The sequence below is a fragment of the Synchiropus splendidus genome, chromosome 1 (genome assembly GCF_027744825.2).
Source record: "Synchiropus splendidus isolate RoL2022-P1 chromosome 1, RoL_Sspl_1.0, whole genome shotgun sequence".
In the NCBI taxonomy this organism is placed as follows: Eukaryota; Metazoa; Chordata; class Actinopteri; order Syngnathiformes; family Callionymidae; genus Synchiropus; species Synchiropus splendidus.
This window is the reverse complement of record NC_071334.1, coordinates 70436734-70461756: the sequence shown is the minus strand read 5'-3', so window position 1 is coordinate 70461756 and position 25023 is coordinate 70436734. Positions and strand designations below refer to the sequence as shown.

Below are 25023 nucleotides of genomic sequence, written 5' to 3'. Positions count from 1 at the left end.
TGGGACCATGTTTTCACACACCATTGTAATAACTGTTTACATCCCCCCCGTCCGCCGACCCGACAACTGCTTGTGACGTCATCCACGGAGCAGTCGCGGCGCTACAGGCGTCTCATCCTAGTGCTCTCATCACCATCTCAGCGGATTTCAACCACGTCAATATGGACAACACCCTGACAGCATTCAGTCAGTATGTGGACTGTCCAGCCAGGGAGAGGAAGACTTTGGACTTGCTGTATGCTAATATCAAGGAGGCAGCCAGCTCTTCACCTCTCCCTTCCCTGGGGAGATGGGACCTGGTCCACTGAACACCATGCTATGTGCCCCTGGTGAGGAGGCAGCCAGCTCTTACTAGATGGGTTCAGAAGTGGTGACACTGCAGGGCTGCTGCCAGGTCACTGACTGGGACGTTCTCTGTGAATCTTGTGGAGACGACGGCGACGGACTGACGGCGTGTATTACCAACGACATACATTTCTGTGTGGACTCCAGTGTCCCAACAAGGACTGTGAAATGTTACCCTAACAACAAACCCTGGGTGACAGAGGACATCCAAACTATCTTCAATAGAAAAAGAGGCCTTTCAGAGCAGGCAGTATGGATGAGCTGCGGATGATTCAGCGTGAGCTGAAAGTGAAGATCAGGGAGGCCAAGGAAAGCTACAGGAGGAAGATGGAATGCAAACTCCAGACGAACAATATATGTGGGAGGAGTGGCATGAAAACCATCACTGGCTACAGACCTCAGAGCAGCAAGGTGGTTGAACGGGTTTTTCAACAGATTGGACACAGAGGCACCAGTCCACCCCCCACCATCAACAACAACAAGGATCCCTACTGCGGTCTGTGCCCCATCAGTGCCCTCGGATCTACTGACGCCTCCCCTCCCCCCGGATCCTCTCCCATTGTCCTGCGAAAGAACTGGACCCCCAGCTCACACCTTCACCCACCTCACAGCTCAACCTACGGACTCCACCTCCCCCTTCCCCCCACCAGGGCCACCACTGTGTCTGACACTGGACCAAGTCAGGAATCAGCTGAGAGCCTCCACCCAGGCAAGGCAGTGGGCCTGGATGGTGTCAGGCCAGTGGTGCTCAAAGCCTGCGCCAACCAGCTATGTGGAGTTTTACATCCAACTGGACTCCTTGGAGACGGTTATGGAGAGAAGCATGCTCCTGAAACGAAGGAGCATCCTGGACAACATCACCCACCCCCTCCATCCGCTCCTGGTCCAGTGCAGAAGCACGTGGTCCAATAGACTGAGACGACCCACCTCAAAGACTGAGCACCACAGGAGCTCCTTTCTTCCTGTGGCAATAAAACTGTACAATTCATCCCTGAAAAGACTACAGTGAAGTTGGCACGTTTTTCTGTTCACTCTGTCCTTGAATCTGCTTTTTCTTGCACATTGTTTCTAAGCTCTTTTGTATGGCTTTTTGCACTTTATGATGGTATTTCTTTTTTCATTTTATTGTGATATGTTGTGTACAGAGCATGTTATGAACATAATTTTCCTTGGGATTAATAAAGTTTTCCGATTCTGCACAGATTGAAAAAGAGCTTCTTGTAAGCGTATATGACTGTGATTGTTTTTGTCTATGACCAAACGTTTGAAATAGAAACAGACCATTAACCTTTGCTGTCCATCATGGTGAAACCTTGAAATGACTGTCCTGTTTATGCACGTATGTTAATCAAGCTGCAGAACTATGATGTGCACATGGCATATACACAAGGAAAGTACATGTTCACTGCTGACACCTTGTCCAGGGCTGTGGATAAGGGAGACAATGCTGACAGTCAGATACAGACATACGTGGACAGGCATCATTGCCTGTAAGTGCAGACAGGTCAGAACAAATACGGAGAGAAACCAATGCAGATGCAACCATGACAGAGCTCCAACATACGATACAGACAGGGTGGCCTGAAAACAAGAGAGACTGCCCAGTGAAAATACAGGACTTTTGGAAATGTAGAGCAGAGCTTTCAGTGGCGGATGGCATCGTGATGAGAGGGAGTCAATTCGTTATTCCATGCTCACGACGTGAACAAAGGCTTCCAAAGATCCACGAAGGCCACATTGGTGAAGTCAAGCGTAAACGCAGGGCAAGAGAAGTGATGTACTGGCCGAGAATACATCAAGAAAACAGCCAAACAGCAGCCGCAGCATGTCAACCTTGTCTAATCCACAGGCAAAAACAGCAGGCGGAGCCACTCGTGAGTCGCCCTGTGGCCCACAGACCGTAAGTGTAAGGTGGGAGCTGATCTGTTTCATTACACAGGGAAGAACTACATCAGAGTACAACAGATTATTTCTGAAGTTGGAGGACTGCAATCAACCACGAGCAAAGCAGTCATCAGCTGTCTCAAGACCCATGTGAGCTGCCTCTGCCAGTGAATGGGCTTTCCAACATATTACAGCCAGAACTATCCAAAATCCAAGGGACTGGCAGAGAGCTCTGTGAACGCTGTGAAAAGGATGATGAAGAAAGCACTGGACAGAGATGACTTTCAGAGAAACTTGCTGATCTACAAAAGTGCACCACTAGAAAATGGACTGTCACCAGCCCAGATGCTGATGCAGAGGCGGATTCACTCCATTCTTCCAATGAAGGAGGAGCTGCTAACGCCCAGAAGTGCATATAAGGTCAGAGTCACGAAGGAGGAACAAAAGAGGAAAGAAAAATGGAGATTCATCGCAGCGGCACCTCTGATGGCACTTGGAGACAAGAGGGACAAGTGAAAGAGGAAGTGGCTCCACGTTTCTATAGGATTCAGATGGAGAAGGGATCGTCTCTGAGGAGAAACTGCACAGACCTTCAACTACACACAACGAAGGAAGACTTTGCAGCTAAGGAGACTGTTCAACATGACACAGCAGAATCAGACACTTCTGTCACTCAGATTCAGATGTTGCAACAGAGTCCGGACCATCAAATGCTGCAGTCAATCAATCAAAGTTGCAGAGACATATGCAGCCACCCACGAGGTTGAATGAAAGTTGTTAAATACTTGCTTATATTGTAATGAAAAAAAAAAAAAAAGGAATGTCGGTGTGTGTGTTGCTGTGGATGTTTAGAGCTTGTAGGTCATTTCAAAGCTAAAAAGTTTCACTGAAATATTTCGCAATGGCAGTTTCAGTTGTGTCTGTAATAAGCTGAGGAGACTGGGACGTTTAGAATGTCGTCATATCTTTTTATAGGAGGGAAAATGTGATGTTATGAAGTGAGTTGAACTTCATGACCCAGAATGCTACACTGTGGGAATGAGCATGCGCTGTATGAACCGGGTGGCAGGTATTGGCTATGGATGCGGAGCTGCTGGGAACAAAGTGGCTGCTGAACACGCCTCGTCTGCTGATCAAGAGTGAAGCGAGACGACACAGTCAGGGAGGACCATGTTGCTCCAACTGCTGTTTATTCACTGTGGAAGAGTTGAGTCCAAAACGAGGCAAAGTGAGCCGTGACAGAGCTTGTTGAAAGACCTGCAGACATCAAATGGCAGGTTGATCTTCCCACACCAGATCAGGAGGCCGTGGTTGGAGGTCTCAGCTGGTGACCTCATCACACCATTTCTCCGTAGCTTCTCACTGAGTCACTGCTGACTTCTAAAAGATATTGTTCAGGTGCATGGTCTTGTGTTTGGAACTACCTTGGTGAGAAGAAGAAGATCACATGGTGAGTCAAACAGCCCTGTTCCGACTGAGTCATGAGCATCTGTCGGTTTGCATTCAGAGGAAGATCATTTCAGCCAGTGACATGTGATGAACAAAGTCCACGTGTCCTAAACACAGGCTCCTCAAGTGTCCACATCAAAGGGCTCATATCAGGGTTCAAGTCATGGACACGACTGAAGGCTTCAGAGAGGAAGTGGCATGAAGGAGTCATGGAAAACAAGAGCAAAAGCTGGACATCTGAGCTGTTTGGGGCGTTGAAGACAGAAGCGTTTCCACAGATGAAGAGCTTCTGTGAGGGTGGAGGCTTCTTCTCTGACTGCTGTTGAGGACTCTTTCTCTGTGCTGCTCTCCACTGAGACTCTGCCTCAGAAGAGTTGGAAACTCTCCATGATGACGGCAGCGGCTGCTGAGACTCAGAGTCAGTCTTGACCAATGAAAGAGAAGAAGGTCAAAGTTCATCACCACTGCTGCTCTGTCAGAGACTTGTGAGTCCAGCAGTTCTCATGGATCAAACACTCACTCACACTTCTTCAGGTCAGATCTCTAACCACAGTGGTCCACAGTGTTCCAGCCTGGAGGAAGAAAGAGAGAGAAGGATGAGAGCAGCTCCATGTGACTTCAGATGTTTCAGGACTATGATCTCCTGCTGCTCAGTGGACGGCTCTTTCATGACTGTGTTGATGACAACAAAGATGGATCTCTAAACAGCTGCTCAGTCTCCACTGTCTCCTTGGTGCTTCCACTGGTGTCCAGCAGGAGAACATGTCATGTGCTCAGTTCAGATGAAGAGTCTGAGCAGCGTCTCACACCCACATCCTCTCTGTCTGCTCCTGGATCACATGTTCAGTCTGAAGCTCTGTGGAGCTCAGTCAGTCACTTCTGCTGCTCTGTCCATACCTGAGAGTCTCCAGCCTCCAGTCTGGACTCTCCAGTCCAGCAGACAGCTGCTCCAGTCCTGCTCCTCCTGGATGGTTGTTCCTCAGGTCCAGCTCTCTCAGGTGGGAGGGGTTAGAGGTCAGAGCTGAGGCCAGAGAAGCACAGCCTCTCTCTGAGATCCTACACTGTATCAGACTGCAATGAAGGAGAAACAGTGTTTTAGAGAATCATGAGAGCAGAAGAACCGTCCAGTTGTGGAGAAGAACTGAAGAGAGGAGATGATGTGTTCTGACCTGAGAGTCTCCAGGTGACAGTGTGGACTCTTCAGTCCAGCAGACAGCAGCTCCACTCCTGCATCCTTCAGGTCCCTGTTGTCACTCAGGTCCAGTTGTGTCAGACTAGAGGACGGAGAGCTGAGGACTGAGGACAGAAGGGAACCACTTCTCTCTGACAGTCTACAGTTGCTCAGGCTGTGAAAGAGACGAGTGTCATCAACAAGTGAGACTTTTTCAATCCTCTATTGTGACAAGACTTTAAAGACTTGATGTGAGGACACACTGAACTCTTTCCATTCAGAAGATCATCATCACAAGTCAAACTCAGTGGACCCAACAGAGAAAAGAGCTCCGATGAAAAAAGGTGTGATTCTGCTCCAATATTATGAACATGAGCTGCAGAGATGATGATTCTATTGGAGCTGATGAACATTGTCCTCAATATCTTCAACATCAATCCATAAATCCACTGGAGGAATGTGTGAAGCAGAAATGGAGACTTGAGAGAAACAAAGTCAGACTGTAGTAAAGTAGTAAACACCTGGAGAAGAAGAAAAAACCCAGTGTTTTCTCAGCAACATGACAAACATCAATCAACATGATGGACAAGAAACAGACACTAAACTGTCCATGTTGGTTCAGAAAGACCTGAGAAAAGTGGATCACTTCTTTTGAAAAATCAGGAAACTCATTGGTTTGAGAGAAAAAAGTAGAGAAAATAAGAAGAAAAAGAGGAAGTGAATTTCTGAGCCAAAGATGAAGTGAGATCTAGAAATGGAGCTGTAACATCAGAAGAATCACTGACGTGTCTCTGAATGTGTTTCCAGATCAATAAATACTGATCAACATGTCTGACCTGAGAGTCTCCAGGTGACAGTGTGGACTCTTCAGTCCAGCAGACAGCAGCTCCACTCCTGCATCCTTCAGGTCCCTGTTGTCACTCAGGTGCAGTTGTGTCAGACTAGAGGACGGAGAGCTGAGGACTGAGGACAGAAGGGAACCACTTCTCTCTGACAGTCTACAGCTGCTCAGGCTGTGAAAGAGACGAGTGTCATCAACAAGTGAGACTTTTTCAATCCTCTATTGTGACAAGACTTTAAAGACTTGATGTGAGGAGCCACTGAACTCTTTCCATTCAGAAGATCATCATCACAGTATGGTTGGAATATACATGTGTTTGGAAAACACTCTCCCCTGACACACACACACACACACACACACACACACACACACACACACACACACACACACACACACACACACACACACACACACACACACACACACGTGCACTGCTGTCTTAGTGGGGACACCTCATTGACATAACCCTTTCCCCAGCCTCAAACCCTCAACCTACACTGTAAAAAATGACGGTGAAATGCTGCCAAACCATGACATCATAAACATGTCAACAGAAAAACAAGACACTTGATTTTGAAGAAGGGATGCTGAGCTCAGGGTTTTTGCTGCCGATCACACCGATTGACAATGAATTTGTCATCGGAATGATGAGACGTTCTGTGTACCTGATGTGAAAACATGAGCCATTAAATAATTTTCATTCAGACACGTTTTAATATCCCACTTCAAGAAGACAGACGTCAAGTGCTGGAGCTTTACATGGCCTGCTTCATTTGAAGGCGCTTCCCTGCGCAGCATTGTCCCCTGCATGTGCTGCAGGATGCTAACTTGACATGACAGAAGCTCCACAGCAGACGTGCTGCTGCTGAGTGAGCAGCCAGGAGGGAGGAGTGGACACGTCTCAACCAACAGGGCTTCATCAGAGCGCCGGCTGTCACATGTGATCGACAGTGACAGGTAGTGATCAGCAAACACCGATCACGTTGAAATCGGCTGATCATGATTGGTGACCGATCGATCGGAGCCTCCCTATTTTGGAGGTATTTTTCACAGAACCACAACAGTTATTTTGAATATTTAAAAAAACATTTATAAAATATATTTTTTGTTGATATTCATTGATGTTTTACAGGGATAAACTGTAACGTTTGACAACATTTATTCACCTTTCATATCTCGTGTCACTAACTAACTAGAGGCTGAAAACAAGAGTGTTTTTCAGCACGCATGAAAGAGCAGGCATCATGAAGAGCTGCCAAAGGTTGGAAAACTTGCTTCAACACACCACACTGATCTGAACCCTGATGCTTTGTTGAAGCCAGGACACGACAGAGCTGCAGTGGTGGCTTCACAATGAAAACCATCGGACTGAATGGAAGCGTTAAAGCTGTGAAACCACCATCAGTGGAAAACCAGGGCTTTCACCTTCTCCTTCAAACAGTGACGTAGCGCATGTGCCTGGCTCCTGTAGGACAACAACTCCAGAATCACCTGATACTGACTGTGACGTGACTGTGTCCATTGTGGATGTGGGATGTCAAAGTTCACACATACAAGTCACATTTCATTAGAAATATGAATGGATGTTCACAAAAACATTGTTTTCTCTCAAAGAATAGTGACTCTGAGTTTCTCCTCTGAGACCAGCTGCTTGAATCCAGTGAGGCTTGCAACTGTACATTCCAATGCTCACCACAGATGAGGACAAAGAATGAGGAGATGATGTGTTCTGACCTGAGAGTCTCCAGGTGACAGTGTGGACTCTTCAGTCCAGCAGACAGCAGCTCCACTCCTGCATCCTTCAGGTCCCTGTTGTCGCTCAGGTGCAGTTGAGTCAGACTAGAGGACGGAGAGCTGAGGACTGAGGACAGAAGGGAACCACTTCTCTCTGACAGTCTACAGCTGCTCAGGCTGTGAAAGAGACGAGTGTCATCAACAAGTGAGACTTTTTCAATCCTCTATTGTGACAAGACTTTAAAGACTTGATGTGAGGAGCCACTGAACTCTTTCCATTCAGAAGATCATCATCACATTGTGGTTGGAATATACATGTGTTTTGGGAAACTTTGTTCTCATGAGGATTTTCTAACAGAGGCAGCACAGACAACACACACACACACACACACACACACACACACACACACACACACACACACACACACACACACACACACACACGTGCACTGCTGTCTTAGTGGGGACACCTCATTGTCATAACCCTTTCCCCAGCCTCAAACCCTCAACCTACACTGTAAAAAATGACGGTGAAATGCTGCCAAACCATGACATCATAAAAATGTAAACAGAAAAACAAATCACTTGATTTTGAAGGTATTTTTCATCGAACACAGAACAAAGCAAAACAGTGAACGAAGTGAAAAGAATCCATTTCTTTGTAGAAGCTCCAGGTTGCTGCAACTTGGACAGAGAGCAGCTGTAATGCAGGGGAGTCAAAGCGCTCCTCAAAGGGCGGCAGGGTGCAGGCTTTGGTTCCAACCAACCAAGAGGAGACCTTCTCACCAACCAGGTGTCTGAAGGCTGGAATCACTTGATTGACAGTCTGTCGCTGACACCTGATTGGTTCACCTCTTTGTGTTTGCTGGGTTGGAACCAGAACCTTCTGTGGATCAGTTTGACTCCCCTGCTGTGATGGCAGAAACAGTCCAGTCAGACTGTCATGACAGAACTGCACTGTTGAATGATGGGTAATGGAGCTTTTCTCATTGATGTTTTACAGGGATAAACTGTAACGTTTGACAACATTTATTCACCTTTCATATCTTGTGTCACTCACTAACTAGAGGCTGAAAACAAGAGTGTTTTTCAGCACACATGAAAGAGCAGGCATCATGAAGAGCTGCCAAAGGTTGGAAAACTTGCTTCAACACACCACACTGATCTGAACCCTGATGCTTTGTTGAAGCCAGGACACGACAGAGCTGCAGTGGAGGCTTCATGTGTCTCCATGGCAACAGTGAGGTGGCATCACTCTCAACAGTCAACTCAGTGACGGAGCCTTGAAATGGAACTCAACAGTTCCCATGATGCTCTGCAGCCCAGTGTTGATGAGCTCCAGCGATGGAGGTGGATCAGACGCCTGTCATGTCCTTGGTCTGATGTGAGCAGGCTCAGTCTTGGCGCCATGAAGCTCCTTCACCTGGAACAACCCTTGTTGTATCCATCCACCTGTGATGGTGGACTGGGCTGCTGAGCATCATGGGAAGCGTTCAGGCTCATTTCAAGGCTCCGTCACTGAGTTGACTGTTGAGAGTGATGCCACCAAGAAGTGTGTTATTTTCCAAGAGAAGAGCAGAAACACAGCTGACACGACGGACAGCCTTCATGGATCCACGCTGCTCTCTGAGTGAGACATGAAGAAAGGATCCAGTCTGGAGTCAACATGATGTGGAGGTGAAAAGAAGGTGAATGTTTTCTCCCTCGGCTGCAGACGTCCATCACACCTGCCTCTAGAGGGAGCTTCAACTGTGAGTGACTGAGTTTCTCCTCTGAGACCAGCTGCTTGAATCCAGTGAGGCTTGCAACTGTACATTCCAATGCTCACCACAGATGAGGACAAGGAATGAGGAGATGATGTGTTCTGACCTGAGAGTCTCCAGGTGACAGTGTGGACTCTTCAGTCCAGCAGACAGCAGCTCCACTCCTGCATCCTTCAGCTTGTTGTAGCTCAGGTCCAGTTGTGTCAGACTAGAGGACGGAGAGCTGAGGACTGAGGACAGAAGGGAACCACTTCTCTCTGACAGGCTCCACCCTCTCAGTCTGAATAAAATGAAGACGCAAATCAAACATTCATGTTCAGTTCACATCATCAGAGATGTTTCTGGTTACAGTGTTTGATCCACTTACTGAACGTCTTTTGAGGCTTGGAGCCCCGGCAGCAGCCTCTCAAGAACCTTCTCTAAAACAGAGCAGTTCTCCAGGTCAAACACGTCCAGATCTTCCTCTGAGGACAGTAAGATGAAGGCCAGGCTGGACCACTGAGCAGGAGACAGCTGAGCTGTGGAGAGAGCTCCTGATCTCAGCAGTTGATTCACCTCCTCCACCAGAGAAGTGACCTTCAGTTCACTCAGACAGTGGAACAGATTGATGATTCTCTCTGGAGACACTTTCTCACTGATCTTCTTCCTGATGAACTCTGCTGTGTCCTGATGGGAGCCACTTCCTGTCTGGGTCAACAAACCTGGAAGGAGCCTCTGGTTGGTCTGCAGAGAAAGACCCAGGAGGAAGCGCAGGAACAAGTCCAGATGTCCATTTGGACTTTCTACAGCTTCATTTATTGCTCTCTGGTAGAACTGTTCTGGATGTTTGGTTTCAAGTGTTTGTTGTGAGTCCAGCAGATTGACTCCAGAGTTGAAGAACTTCAGGTGGACATGAAGAGCAGCCAGAAACTCCTGAAGACTCAGGTGGACGAAGCAGAAGACCTTGTCCTGGTACAGTCCTCTCTCCTCTCTGAAGATCTGTGTGAAGACTCCTGAGTAAACTGCAGCAGCTGTGATGTCGATGCCACACTCTGTGAGGTCTGATTCATAGAAGATCAAGTTTCCTCTCTGCAGCTGCTCAAAAGCCAGTTTTCCCAGAGACTCCATCATCTTCCTGCTCTCAGGAGTCCAAACCTCGTCTGTCCCAGCTCCTCCATGGTACTTGAGCTTCTTGACTTTGGCCTGAACCACCAGGAAGTGGATGTACATCTCAGTCAGGGTCTTGGGCAGCTCTCTGGTCTCTCTGCTCTTCAACATGTCCTCCAGAACTGTGGCAGTGATCCAGCAGAAGATGGGGATGTGACACATGATGTAGAGGCTTCGTGAGCTCCTGATGTGAGAGATGATGGTGCTCTGCTGCTCATCTCTGAACCTCTTCCTGAAGTACTCCTCCTTCTGGAGGTCAGTGAACCCTCTGACCTCTGTCACCCTGTCCACACACTCAGGAGGGAGCTGATTGGCTGCTGCAGGTCGTGTGGTGATCCAGAGCTGAGCTGAGGGAAGCAGGTTCCCCCTGATGAGGTTGGTCAGCAGGACATCTACTGAGGTGGACTCTGTAGCTGCTGTCAGGACCCGACTGTTGAAGTCCAGAGGGAGTCGACACTCGTCCAGACCGTCCAAGATGAACAGAACCTGGACTCCTTCAAAGCTGCTGAGTCCTGAGTCTTTGGCTTCAGGAAAGAAGTGATGAACAAGTTCCATTAAACTCAACTTCTTCTCTTTCAGCAGGTTCAGCTCTCTGAAGGTGAAAGGAAACATGAGCTGGAAGTTGTGGTGGGCTTTGTCTTCAGCCCAGTCCAGAGTCAGCTTCTGTGTCAGGAGGGTCTTCCCAATGCCAGCCACGCCCTTCGTCAGCAGGCTCCTGATTGGTCGCTCTGTGTCAGCTGAGGCTTTAAAGAGGTCTTCTGGGCTGATGGTAGTTCCTGGTCTGGTCTGCTGCCTGGTTGCTTCTTCGATCTGTCGGACCTCGTGCTCCTGGTTGACCTGCTCTGTGCCCCCCTCAGTGATGTAGAGCTCTGTGTAGATCTGATTCAGAGGGGCAGAGTTTCCTGCTTTAGCGACCCCCTCAGACACACTGTGGAACTGCTCCTTCAGCCTCCTCTTCAGTCGCCCTGCACAGTCAGCAGCAAGACTTCCTGAGTGAAGAGAGAAGTCACATGATCAGATGAGTCAAGCTGCCAGTGACTCTCTGACACACACAGAATCAGCATTTCTTGGCTCCGTCAAGGATTTCAGGAACATTTGGCATGACTCATCTGAAGAACAGCTCAGTGCACATCACTCAGGAGTTTTGGGGGCGTGAGGAAGAGGAGAGCTGAGCCTGCGATGAAGGAGGCACAAGCAGGAGGAGATGATGGCATCATCCGCTCCGACCACCTTTCACTGTGAGGCCAAGGAGAAGAGGCTGAGTTGGATTCATGGAGAAGTGATGAAGACACTTGCTGTCTCACAAACACATTCAGACCTTCCAGTGACATGTGTGGAGGCACATCAGGCCCAAACATCATCATCATCATCATCGTTGTCAGGACTGATGGGGATGTTTTGGGGGGGAGTCGTCTCTTCCAGTCAGGCTCAGGCATCTTCTCAAACATCTCATGAGGAGAGACAGAATGGTGGCAGATGGTGCTCATGCGCAAACGTCATCTCACTGGTCATGTGACACATTTGCAACGTCTTCGAGGAGAGCGTGGTACGGAGTCCTGGAAGTGACATGCGTGTGTTGGTTTGTTTGTTTGGAGGTGACACGCACGACTTTATTGTTGTTTGCCGGAGATAACAGTGATCTGGAGACCATTTTTATCTGTAGATACACTGGTCAATGTCAGCGCCTGCGCAGCTGCCTCTCTGGCAGAGCGTTTAGTGCACGTCCTCCACTGGAAGCACCGTGTCTCCCATGCCGTCGAAACTCTCCGCCAACGTAGTCAGTCACTGTCTGCAGGTCTGTGTGCGCTTTCAACACCCTGCTCAAGTGCCTTCCACTCAGAATGATAGCAGACGTGCCCGTTATCTGGGCACAAAAAAAAAAAAAAGTCATGCATGTGACTTCCAGGACTCCGTAGAGTGGAATCAACATTCATTCAAGGCAAGCTTTCTTTCCAAACCACAGCTGCAGAAGCGGCGAAGCCTTGGCGCAGCGTGGCCGAGCTGCTGGCGACACCTGAGGAGGAGGGACCAGTGGAATCACCTGGATCAACCACCCCACTTCATGTCTGTCTTTGACTCGGCTTCATTGTCTTGAATTGATGTCAGTCATGTGTCGCTCCATGTATCACGCTGTGTCATGTTGTGAGATGTGCGTTTGTTGTCGATGAAGAAAAGAACAACAAGTTATTGTAGAAGGTGAAGCTGGAGGGAGATCTTCAGCTTCAGATGCTGGTTCTTCTCCTTCAGACGGACTCATCGATCTGATGCACACGTGTCCTTCATCTTCATCATGTTGGAGATGTTTGAATAAGTTCTTACTGCTCCACAGACGCTGGGCCAGATCCTCCTCCTCCATGTTCCTCAGCAGGTGAACTGTGATCTTCAGGAATTCTTCCCTGATGCTCCTCCACTGCTCCTCTTCCTCAGTCTCTGGAGGTTCTGGCTCACCTGGACTCAGGAGCCTCCAGACTCTGCTCACATAGCTGAGGAACTTCTCCTCCAGCCGCTGGAACAGAATCGGAACAGAAGAAAGTCAGATGATGGAAATTGAGACCCAACAGAAGGAACCTCTCAGATGAGAACCTTCACTTGTCCATGCTCATACCTGCCGTGCAGAGTCCGGATGTTGCTGACCACTGAGAAGCTCAGAGCTCTGATGGTCCTCTCTGTGGAGAAGAGATGAAGTCAGACAGTCAGTAAGCTCTGGTCATGTTGAAGGCTCTCGATATCAGCGTGGAGACAATTGAATGCTATGTTTTATATGATACTCCAGTTGGGTGTTTTAATCCCACAACATAGAGGGACTGAGGCGCCGCTCTCCGCTCCACATGGCTCCCTCCTGCTCCTCTCACAGCAGCATGAAACTAAGTCCAGGAGAGATGTTTCCCACACACTCCGTATCTATTGTGGCGGAAGCAGCGCAGGTTCAACAACGCTGCATTCAAACATGACAACAGCAGACAGAAACGGACTCAATGACAAATGTTGAGTATTTCAATAACAACAAAGAATCAATCCACACAGTCGCAGGTGCACCGGTGTGCGCTCAACAGTCAACCGGTGAGTTGGTGACTTCCTGCTCCAGCACCATCATTTCTAGCGGACCACATCAGGCACTTACGCACGCGCGTCAAATGTCTAATCTCCAGATTTGACTGTTAAACAGAGGCTATTTTGACAACTATTACGCCATATAACCAGCAAACACCATTCGTAGACCTTGCACATGCACGTTTCTAACATCCGGCTCCAGTCCCGGGACGTCCGGCGGACCGCATCAGGCAGTGACAGGCCTGGCTGCAGCCTGGAGCATTGAGCTCACGGGTCCTGCCCACTGAAGCCACTCAACGTTGAGTTCAGCCCGTCTTCAACGTGAGCACATGCCTATGAACCATCAGGCCTGCATCTCAAACAGGCCACAACACTTCAGCCAAGTGCTCCACAACACTGGAGGTGAGAGAGACTTCTTGAAAGCAGACCTTTGGATATGACCTTGTCATTTTAGATGACATGTCGTTGTGATGCAGCAGGTCGTACAGTTCGGGACCCAACGTTAAATCTGTCATGTCATTCGTCTCTCTATCAATATTTTCCAGTGTGATGTTAACCGGGCATGACATTCATGAGTTCGCCTGGCAAACCTGTTGATACGTGGCGTACGTGTTATATTGCATATGGTCTCGTCATTTTAGATGTCGAGTGGAATAACATTGGGATGAAATACGTCATGATGATGTCGACACAAGATCTGTATTGGTCAGAATAAATGATGTTTTCATGATTAAAAGTCCGATATTTATTGCACGTCGTAACAAAAATGAAAATGTTTTCAATGTGATGATTCTGTCTGCTTATTTTTTTTTTGTCTATGTAGAGACACATAACCATCTGGAGATGGGGTTTGATCCCCAAGAAACAAGAAACAAGCAGCCCAGGACTTTTTCTTTGTCCATTCTGCACCTCCAAAGAGGCTCATTATACGGTGGACAATCATATTAAGGGCCTGTCTACCGTGAACTACAAAGGTACTGGACATATTGGTGGATTTGTCCACTTTCTCACATGAGAATTGAAGTCTAACTTGCTCACTTTACTGTTCTCTCTTTCACAGTTTACAATCTTGAAGTCTTTGCTTCATTTGAAATATATATATATATATATAAATATTCCCACTCCTGATGTTTCATGGCGGTTTTATGTAGCGGGCACAGGCACTTCTCCAGGCTGCAGCCAGGGTATCTGGCTCTGGACTACAACTGTGAACACATGAACGTTTGAAGAATTGTGGCTGCGTCGCCCCCTGCTGGTGTGGTGAGTCACTACATTGTAGAGTGGACAGAAGTGATTTGACACGTGCGCAGGTGTGGGCGTGGCCACTTTCCTGGTCGAGAGGAGACACACCTCTGTTTTCATGAGTCACTGTGTCCGTGTGGAGCTGAGAGTCTCACCTCGGACCTGAAGACTCCGCTCCTCCTCGGAAGTCATTCAGTCTAAACATGGAGCCATCACTCTTCAGAGACACACAGCTGGGCCCAGGTCCAGGTCCAGGTCCAGGTGCTGCTGGCTGCAGCTCAGACCTTCAACACAGCAGTTGCAGTGAGAATGAGGATGGAGGAGAGACAGGAGCTCTGACCTGGAGGACAGTCCTCATCTCACCTCTGAGCTCTGCTCCCAGCTCCTTTAGAGGGGGGAGGGTCTCCCTTCTCTCTGCCCCGAGTCTCAGCAGAGGCGTCACCTTCACACAAACACGACATGAGATTCTCTTCTATCTTCTCTTCCCTGCTGGAAGTGATCCCATCCCTCTGTTCTCCACAGCTGCTCTGAGGTCGGGTCGCGGGGGCAGCACCAGAGCAAAGTAGCCCAGGCCTCTCTCTCTCTCTCCCCAGAACCCTCCTCACTTCTGAGGGTTGCACTTTGAACACAACATGAAGACCTGAACCCCCTCAGCATGTACGAGGTCTCCTCCCCCATCTACAACGAGCTCTACCTCTTCGACTCCAATGGCAGCCACATCTTCACCCAGAGCCTGACCACCGGCGACCATCTCTACAGCCTCACCTACACCGGTGCCGGCCACCTGACCACTTCAGCAGGAGACTTTCATGAAGCTTCTTGAGCTTGTGATCTTCATGATGGACCAGTGCAGCGGACCTCTCCATCAGAGTCCACTGATCCAACTGTCTCCACTGACCTCACCACTGTTCCACCTGTCACTAGATCAGACTTTCAGCGTCATGATCACGTGACTCACACAAGTTCCATCAGCCTCTTCACATGTGTTTGTGTCTTATATTTGATGTGGGAGATTGTGTCGTCACCACCAGAGTTTTCTGCTCATGATGTGAAGGAAAACAGGCGTCCAGTGGAACAACCCTCAACATGTCTCAGACTGATGAAGAAACCAGTGACTCAGTTGTGTATTGACGAGTGGTGGGACTTTAACCAGTTAATTATGATTCATTAGTTACAACAAAAAATGTGTTACAATATTATAATTGCATTCAATAGTTTTAATTTAATTTAACAGGGAACCTTTGCGAGTGCAGGAGTTCCTGCTCCACTGATGCCACTGATGCAGCAGACACCTGGCAGCTAGGATGAGAACAACAACAACAACCATGGAGGAATCCTCCCTGAACCAAAGCAAACCAAAGCATCTGTTGGCTTTGGTTCAGGGAGGTTTGTCACTCCACAATGTCCAGGGTTTCCACCACTCTGGATGGACTGGACATTCTGATCCAGATGTTTCCAAGACATGAAAAGAGCTTCAGTTGAACTCCGCTGAGATCAAGACTTGAACAGAGCTTCAGTTGAACTCGGGTGAGATCAAGACTTGAACAGAGCTTCAGTTGAACTCAGCTGAGATCAAGACTTGAACAGAGCCTCCATGGTGGTTTATTGTCAAACTGAGGCAGAATCAACAATATGTTGTTGTCTAAATGTCTGTGTGGCTCCATCATACCACATTCATTCACACAGAAACATGTGGCTTCTTCTGGCAAATATTCTGATACCATTCAACTGAGATGAATTGAGATGAATTCATGACATTAATGAATTAATGTCTGTGGGACCAAATCAGAGGAGCAGCCTTTCAAAAGTCTGATATCTATTGTGCTCAGGAACCAAAGCCAAACCAATATTGAACTGTTGAACCATCTCTAACTGACGTCTAACGTCTGTGCTCATGTTGTTTTCTTTCACATCTGGAGAGACGCACGTTTGAGATTTGGCCACAAGATGGCGCCATTCGTCGGCTGTGGATTTGGGTCACGTCACAGTTTCCTGATCAAACTTCCTCAGGGAAACAATCTAGTCAACAAGTGCGTCTTTACTCGGATCCTTGGATGTGAAAGGTGACGTCAGACTCACGAGGCTCAAGTCAAACCAAGTCACTGACCTGTCAGCGAGGCTCCCCTCCTCAGTCTCGGGTCCATGTCGGAGCTCAGTTGTTCCGGTCCAAAGTTGTGACCTCAGATTGTGTTCGATGATCCACAGCAGTGAGTCACCGTGTGTGTGTGTGTGTGTGTGTTCCACCACCGCCTGGGTGATCGGAGCTCGAGAGACTGGAAACACTGGAGTGAAAAGCAGCCTTCAGATCAGACGGGAATCGAACCGCGCCCTCTGGTTCAGCGCGTCTCTTACATGTCACGTCAAGTGAACAATCATTCATTCATTCATTCGACACAGGTCTTACTGCAGGTGTGTCCACAGGGAAGAGTAGCAGGATCCCTCAGGAGCTCCAGGCAGGAGGAGGAGGAGGAGGAGGGCAAGGATTCCCTCTGCAGATCAACACTATCGACACTATCCAGCGCTTTGATTTGGAGTCACATGACTGTGCCCAAATCTGGTCCGACCTGTTGGTGCCACCTATTTTCAGACTTCCTTGAAGCAGCCTACAGGTGTGTGGTGGTCTCTCAGACCGTGATGGCACCGCCTGGTGAAACTACAGCAGCTGATACTGACAGTGAACAACGTGTTTATTATCCAGATAGAACACACAACACTCAAACAATACAGACGCCACCTAATGTTCAGTCTCAGCATGGCGTCCATCAATCCCATACACAACATTCCTCCCCACTAAGATATGTTGTCAACAAACAATTTATCTATCTATATCTTTATACTTGTACGTAGAACATATTGACCATTCAACTAGTAACTATACTGAAACAATACTCCTGATGACTCAACATTGCATCTCTATTTGAACTATGCCATGTGAATTTACTCATCACGGTAACGAGCTGCTGGTTTAGTGATTCTCACAGGATGGCGTCTAATTTGTGCCGTCATCCCTGTCTGTCTATCCTTCGTAGGTTCACTAATCTGACTGCTCTTAGGTGAATCAGTAACTCCAATCCATACATCCTTCTTTTCAGAGTGAGTTTTCTCAGTGTTAGGCTGTGGATCACTAGCACTGTGAGGCAGTAACACTGGGCCTATGGATGGGTGCACTGTTGTGTCCTGAGACTTCAACTCAGACTCTGGGCGTGTCAACATCTGATCAACATGTCTTTTCCATACACCTGGTTCTCCCACATTTACCTTGTATGACACTGGACCTGTCTTTTCCAATACAACCCCTTGTGACCACTTCTCTTCCCCCCCTCCGATAGTCGCGCACCAACACTGACTCCCCAACAACAAAGTGTCTGTCCTTAGCGTGTTGGCGCTGTAGTTGTTGAGCCTCCTGTGACCTGTGTACTACCCCAGCAACACTGGGTTTCAAACAGTCCAGCCGCGAACGCAGCCTGCGTCCAAGGAACAGCATGGCTGGCGATTCCTTTGTCGTGGCGTGGGGGGTGTTGCGGTAGGTCAGCAGAAATGAATCCAGACGTTGCACTGCACTGGTGCCGTACCTTTGGAGGATTTCAATGCATGCGTGAACGTTTGCACAAAACGCTCAGCCAAACCATTGGTGGCAGGATGATATGGTGCAGATCGAATGTGTTTGACTCCATTTAACCTCAGAAACGCACTGAAGTCTTCTGAACAAAACTGAGGTCCATTGTCACTGACAAGAATGTGGGGGGTGCCATAGCGACTAAGAAGTCCCCTCAGCACTTGAATGGTCCTGTTAGCTGTGGTACTGTCCATAATATGCACTTCAGGCCACTTGGAATGTGCGTCCACAGCGACCAGGTACATATGTCCTTCAAATGGACGATCTGTGAATCAATGCCAGGCCACCATACATAACTGCGTGCCAAGGACTTCATCCTCACCACACCTGGATGTGCTGCGTGTAACTCCTTCAGAACGTGGGGGCGCAGTTTAGGTGGAACTATCACTCTCACACCCCACATGAGACAGTCCTGTTGTATTGTGAGATCATGACGACGCAGTATATAGGGTGACAGCTTCTCATCTGCATCTTTTGCAGCTGGAAAACGACCAGTCGAGACCATTTCTAGGATTTGAGACCAAACGGGATCAGACTTGGTGTCACGTGTGATTTCAGAGTCACTAACTGGTAGCATGTCCAGCTGTGCAGTGTAGAACACCTCTACTGCGCTTGGTGTCTCGTGATGGACATGAGGAAGTGGCAACCTTGACAGTCCATCAGCATTTGCATGTAAAGAACCCTTCCTGTATTCGATGGTGTAATCATGCGCTGACAGGAGAAGTGCCCATCGCTGCATCCTAGCCGCAGCCATTGATGGTGTACTTTTCAGTGGGCTCAAGATGGAGGTCAGTGGACGATGGTCAGTGAGCAGCGTGAACTTGTTACCATAGAGATACTGGTGGAACTTGCGTACTCCAAAGACTATCGCCAAGGCCTCTCTCTCTATCTGAGCATAATTTTGCTCTGCTTTGCTTAGAGTTCGGGATGCATATGCTATGGGTCTTTCAGCACCACCAGGCATGATGTGTGAAAGCGCTGCCCCGACCCCGTAGGGTGAAGCATCACAGGCCAAACGAAGAGGAAGCCCTGAGGTGTAGTGGGTCAGCACTTCTTGTGACACTAGTAGTGTTTTTGCTTTCTGGAATGCTGACTCACAGGCAGGTGTCCACTGCCACTTCTTCTCTTTGTTCAGCAGTTCATTTAATGGTTGCAAGACAGTAGCTAGGTCAGGAATGAAACGACCATAATAGTTTAACATTCCCAGGAATGAACATAGCTGGGTGACATCACCAGGTGCTGGTGCTTCCACAATAGCACGTACCTTATCTGGAGATTTGTGGAGACCAGCAGCATCAATGATATGGCCCAGGTATTCCACGGACTTCTGGAAAAACATGCACTTCTCACGCTTGAGGTGCAGGTCATAGTCCTCTAGCCTGCCCAGGACTGCATCCAGTGTTTTCAGATGTGTCTGCTTATCAGGACCACTGATGAGGATGTCGTCCAGATAACAGTGAGTATAATATGGCAGTCCACGTAGCACTTGGTCCATGGCTTTCTGGAACAAGGCAGGCGATGACGCTACACTGAATGGCAACCGGTTAAACGTGAATAGTCCTTTCTGTGTAGAGATTGTCAACAGCTTTTTAGACTCCTCTTCCACCTCCATCTGTAGATATGCATTTGACAGATCCAATTTGCTGAAATGTTGACCTCCTGATAGTGATGCAAAAGAGGTCCTCAATGCGTGGAATGGGGTATTTATCAACACAGAGGGCCGGGCTGATGGTGACTTTGAAATCCCCACAAAGTCTCACTGTACCATCTTTTTTGCTGACTGGCACCACTGGTGTTCCCCAGTCACTACGCTCCACTGGTGAAATCACTCCCAGGTCCGTTAAACCTTTCAGCTCTGCTTCTACTCGCGGTCGAAGAGCATAAGGCACGTTTCGTGGAGGACAGGATTTTGGTATACTGTCAGGTCTCAAGGTCAGTCGGGCTTGAATTCCTTTCATGGTGCCTAGCTGTTGAGAGAAAACAGCTGAGTGTCTCTTTAACACTGTCTCCAAGTTTTCTTTTTCTACTGGCTCTGTGTCTTTCCAGTTCAGCTTAATTACTCTCAGCCACTCTGCCAAACAATGGAGGTGCATCCACTTTCACTACATACAAAGGCAGTTTAGCCTGTTGTTTATTTAACTTGACTTGCACTTTGATGACCCCTTCTGGGGCCAGTGGTTCTCCCGTGTATGTCTTTAATATGGCATCTGTAGGTTGTAGAGGCAGCTTACTCAGAGTACTTTTGTGTAATTCCAAGGGAATCAATGACACTGCAGCTCCTGTATCCAACTCCATCTCCGTTTTCTTTCCATGAATTTCAGGCAACACAGATATGCGTGAATATCTGCCTTTCTGAGGCAAAGAATATAGCCCCAACTCACAGTCTGTGTCAGATTTTGTGTCTTCACTTTCACTATTGCCTTCTCTGGTCTCTACATGACATATTCTTTTCTTTTTATCTTTTGCACTGTGTTTCTTTCTATTACCTCTCTGTTCCAGTCTTGGTGGTTTCCTTTCTTTGGCTTGGTTACTTTTGTCTTGACTCCTGCACATGCGTTTGGTGTGGCCTTTCCTCCCACACTGATGGCAATCGTGATCCTTACACCAGCAGTCCTCTTCTGAGTGATGCATTTTCCCACGGCGGCGGCATCTTTCACCTCTCTGTGCCAACACGGCGTTCACTTTGAGCGAGCTGCTTAATTGCTGGATGTCGCGCGCAGCCGTCTCAGCCGACACTGCGTAATCCACTGCTTTCTGAAAGGTGAGGTCTTTCTCCGTTAAAAGACGCTTCTGCACGGTGTCACACTTCAATCCGCACACGAATCTGTCTCGTAGTGCCTCTTCCAGATAAGCACCAAATTCACAATGTTCTGACAATCCTTTTAGTACAGCCACATACTGTGCCACAGTTTCCTCTTCACCCTGGTTCCGCTTGTGGAATCGGAATCTTTCCGCTATAATGAGCGGTCTCGGAGCAAAATGAGTGCGCAAAACATCCACAACATTGTCATAGTCTCGTTCCCCGGCTTGTCAGGAGCAACCAAACTGCAGAGAAGTCCATAAGTCTTTGCCCCCAGCACACTGAACAGCATCGGCAATCTCTTCGCGGACCGGATCTCATTAGCCAGGACGTAACGTTCAAAACGTTCAATATACGTTGTCCACGGTTCTCGGGTTTCATCGAAAGGATCCATGTTTCCAATCATTCCCGCCATTGTGCGTCTTTCGGTGGGCTCCACGGACTCAGCATGGCGTCCATTAATCCCATACACAACAACCATCATCATTTTCTGGGATTTCCTCCCGCACTTTTATTGGCACATGCGCAACTCAGTACACACCAATAAGATGGATACCACAGCGCCATCTCCTGGCCAGAGCTCACGATCAACACTCACAACACACCGGCAAATAACGTGACTTTGTCACTGACTCAACACCCCCACTCAAAGACATGCTCATAAGTCTGATGATCAATCGACAAATAAACGAATTTAAGGAAAACTACACCGCCTTATGTTCTGAAAATAGTTTTTGAATCATTCAAGTTTTCCTTTTGTCAATGCTTTGTTCAGAACATCAGCTGTCACATCAGATGTGGGACAATATACAGTAGATATTTAGCCCTCACTCTGAGCTGATCGCACCAAATGATATGTGGTATCAATGAGCTTGCTTCTTAGTCTGCAAACAGGATTTTCAGATGGAGCTATTGCCCCCTGGTTCTCCCCATGTGGCTTCACAGGAACATGCTGGTGATCCTGATCCAGCCCTCTCAACAACTGCTCATGATACAAACTCTCCTGAGTAGTTGCACCCAGTGCCATGTCCTCAGCTTCACATGTTGATAGCGCCCAGGACCACGATCAGTTCAACTGAAACAACATCCTGTTGTGCTCCTCCTGTCATTCAGATCCTTCAAGTTGAAGTTGCTCACTTTTCTTGAAATGTAACTCTCGGTCAGCTGTGCTCTTTAAATATCTCAGGACATGTGTCGCAGCTGCCCAATGCTGTTGTTTTGCTTGTGCTAAATGTTCTTATAGAGGACTTACGATCCAACACAAATCAGGCCTGGTACATCTCATGATGTAGATCAAACGTCCAATTAACTTGCTGGATTCTGTTGCATTCACGCCTTCGTCTTCATTTGCAAAACTCGGCTTTTGCTCAAAAGGAGTCGATCTTGATCTGCATTCTATCATGTCGTACCTTTCCAACAACTTTTTTATTTGTCATTTGTGGTTCGTTTTGATTTTCCCCTCACTTTGTGAAAACTCAATGTCCAACAAATGTTTTAGTTCTCCACGATCTTTCATCTCAAACTTTCGATTCAGCACTTGATTCACATCAGAAAGCGAGTCATAGTTATTCACCGCTATGATCAGGTCATCTACCCATATCAACAGGACTATTTTCTCATTTTTGTGATTGACTTCTGTATCCACAGTGACCAGCATCATCTTGTGTGAAGCCACTTTTCTCAAGACTGTCATGTTGTAACTTATTCAGTTTGGTCCGGACTGTTTTAGTCCATACAATGACATGTTTCGTTTGCACACAAAGTGCTGGTCAGACTCTGAATCAACGGCAAAACCTTCTGTGTGGACCTCAGTCTGTTGGGGCCTTGAGCTTTACTGTTTTCACATCCATTTCATGTGACATTAAATCTTCCTGTACTGCTATTTGAACAAGTGTTTGTAATGAAGACATATTTGCAGTTTGAGTAAAAGTTTCATTGTAGTCGACTGCTTCCACCTGAGCAGACCCTTTTGCCACATACCTGACTTTATACAAGTCTGATCCACCTGTGTTTTCTTCTACCGAGTAAATCCAACGACCCCCCACTGCTTTCTCATTCTGTGGCAGTGAAGTCAGTGTGAAGGGATTGTTTTCTCTAAGCGACTTCATGCGACTTCTCATTGCATTTTGCCATCTTCTGGATTCTTTGGAATCCATGGCTTCTTTACATGTTTTGGGAACACCACAAACAGCTCTGTAAAAACAATCCACATTTCCATCCTCATCACACTCATCACTTGACACTGATAATCCTGTAAATATTCTGGAGGCTTCCTTTGTCTGACAGGGAGGTGCTTTGTATCAACTCCCTGCTTTTCTTGTTTGCTCTCGGTTTGTACCTGACTGACATCTGTAACTGCCTCATCGTGAGGTGTTATTTTTCATCTTTGTTGAAACAGTTTATTCACTGATATCAACAACATCGGTGTCAGTCTGGGTGATACATTTGACCAACAAGTGTTTTCGTACTTTCCCTGTCTCAGGACAAAACACTTCTGCAGTAAGCTGGACTATATTTATCATGCCCAACATAATATCCTTTTTCACACCGAGGCCCCAACTACTTTTTGTCATGCTTATAGGCGCAGCATGCAGAGCCAAATATTCTCATGTTGGACACGTTGGGTGATCTACCAGTGAAAACATGTGTCCAGAGTCTGCCCAAGACGCCTACTGTTACATCTGTTAGGGATCTGTGCTGCTGCCTGGACGGCATCTGTCCATAACTGCTTTGGGAGGTTACGTTCCAGTAGCACGCACCTGGGCATTTCAAATAATGTCCTCCGACCTCTTCCTGCTGTCCTGTTTTGGTGGGGTGAATGGGGTGCACTTGTTTCATGCCCGATCCTGTTTCTTCTAAGAAGAGACTGACCGTCATGCCCAATGAATTCCGTCCCATTGTCGGATGCATTTAATGCTTCCATAAGGTGCTACGTCGGCTCTACACGCCTCTGTAGCCTTGACAGTATCACTCTTTGTTTTGATGAAGTCGGGAAAAATCATTCCACTATGATCATCAGTACATGTTAAATGGCGTATTTATACCCGACTTCATCTGTTGGCTCTATGGGGCCACACACACCAGTCTGGACAAGTTCCAGTATTACTCTGGCCTTAGCGTCTGTCTGTCTGTTTTTACGTTGTGTGAACTTGCCTTGAGTGCATACCTCACACTGGAAGTTGAGTTTGTCACGTTGACCCAGGATTTTCATGCCTTCAACCACGCACTCTAATTTGGACACATCATCAAAAGTACAATGGCCCAGTATTGTGTGCCACGTTTGGATATCAAAGCCACCATTGCATTCTCCATTAGCAACATGTTCCGTGGTACTCAAATAATAGAGCCAACCACACACACTGATCTTGAATTTTGTGCCGTTGTGGTGAATCAGCCAAGCGTCTCCACCTTTACAACTGAACTCTGCACAGCTTGCTGTCGCTGCTCTGACAGAAAACATGTTCCAGGGGAAAAGACGGGATGTGGAGCTCCTTTTTCAGCCTTATTCAAAGTGCTCGCCCCTCACTGTTGAGTCAACACACTTCAGCATCTCCCCTCATCTTAGCCATTCCGGTTGCTTTGGTCCCTGCAGCCAGTTCAACCTCACCTTTCATGATATGACTGTCACTCACCTTGAGGGAGAACGATGCTCCCGCGCTGCCACCATCGTCCTCGCCTCCTCTGTCTTCCTCCATCATGTTCACGCGGTCACGGCCTCGTCTCCGCCCTCTGTCACCAAAAGAGGAGCCAAGAAACTCTGCCATTAGGGTCCTACAGTCAGTCACTGTGTTGGATACTACACGCTGAGGAAGCTCCCTCTTCACCACATTTCAACAGAATACAGTAGAGAAAACACCTACCCGCATCACTCGCACAACACCGAGACGTTTACAGAGACATGACAGAGTCTACGGAGGAGACTTTGCTCGGAGCAGCTCAGCTCCGGTCAGCATCACGGTGGAGCAGGTGGGCGGGGCTACG

The 25023-nt window shown here is 47.8% G+C and overlaps 1 protein-coding gene across 2 annotated transcripts; it reads right to left on the bottom strand.

Annotated features, from left to right (window-relative positions):
* Positions 1–2639: 2639 nt before the first annotated feature.
* LOC128760407 (NACHT, LRR and PYD domains-containing protein 12-like) lies at positions 2640–18499 on the bottom strand. Of its 2 annotated transcripts, XM_053867814.1 has the most exons (14): positions 17031–18498; positions 16734–16908; positions 14990–15068; positions 14782–14910; positions 12939–12999; positions 12653–12839; positions 9555–11322; positions 9294–9467; positions 7425–7601; positions 5686–5862; positions 4848–5024; positions 4576–4749; positions 4199–4250; positions 2641–4102 (listed from the first exon to the last, which is right to left on the bottom strand). In XM_053867814.1, the coding sequence occupies exons 2-13, from the start codon at positions 16768–16770 to the stop codon at positions 4214–4216; spliced, it is 3177 nt and encodes a 1058-aa protein (XP_053723789.1). In that variant the 5' UTR covers positions 16771–16908; positions 17031–18498; the 3' UTR covers positions 2641–4102; positions 4199–4213. The 2 variants fall into 2 exon arrangements, with proteins under 2 accessions (XP_053723796.1, XP_053723789.1); XM_053867821.1 differs by lacking the exons at positions 14782–14910; positions 14990–15068 and having other exon boundaries at positions 2640–4102; positions 17031–18499.
* Between the last annotated feature and the right edge of the window lie 6524 nt (positions 18500–25023).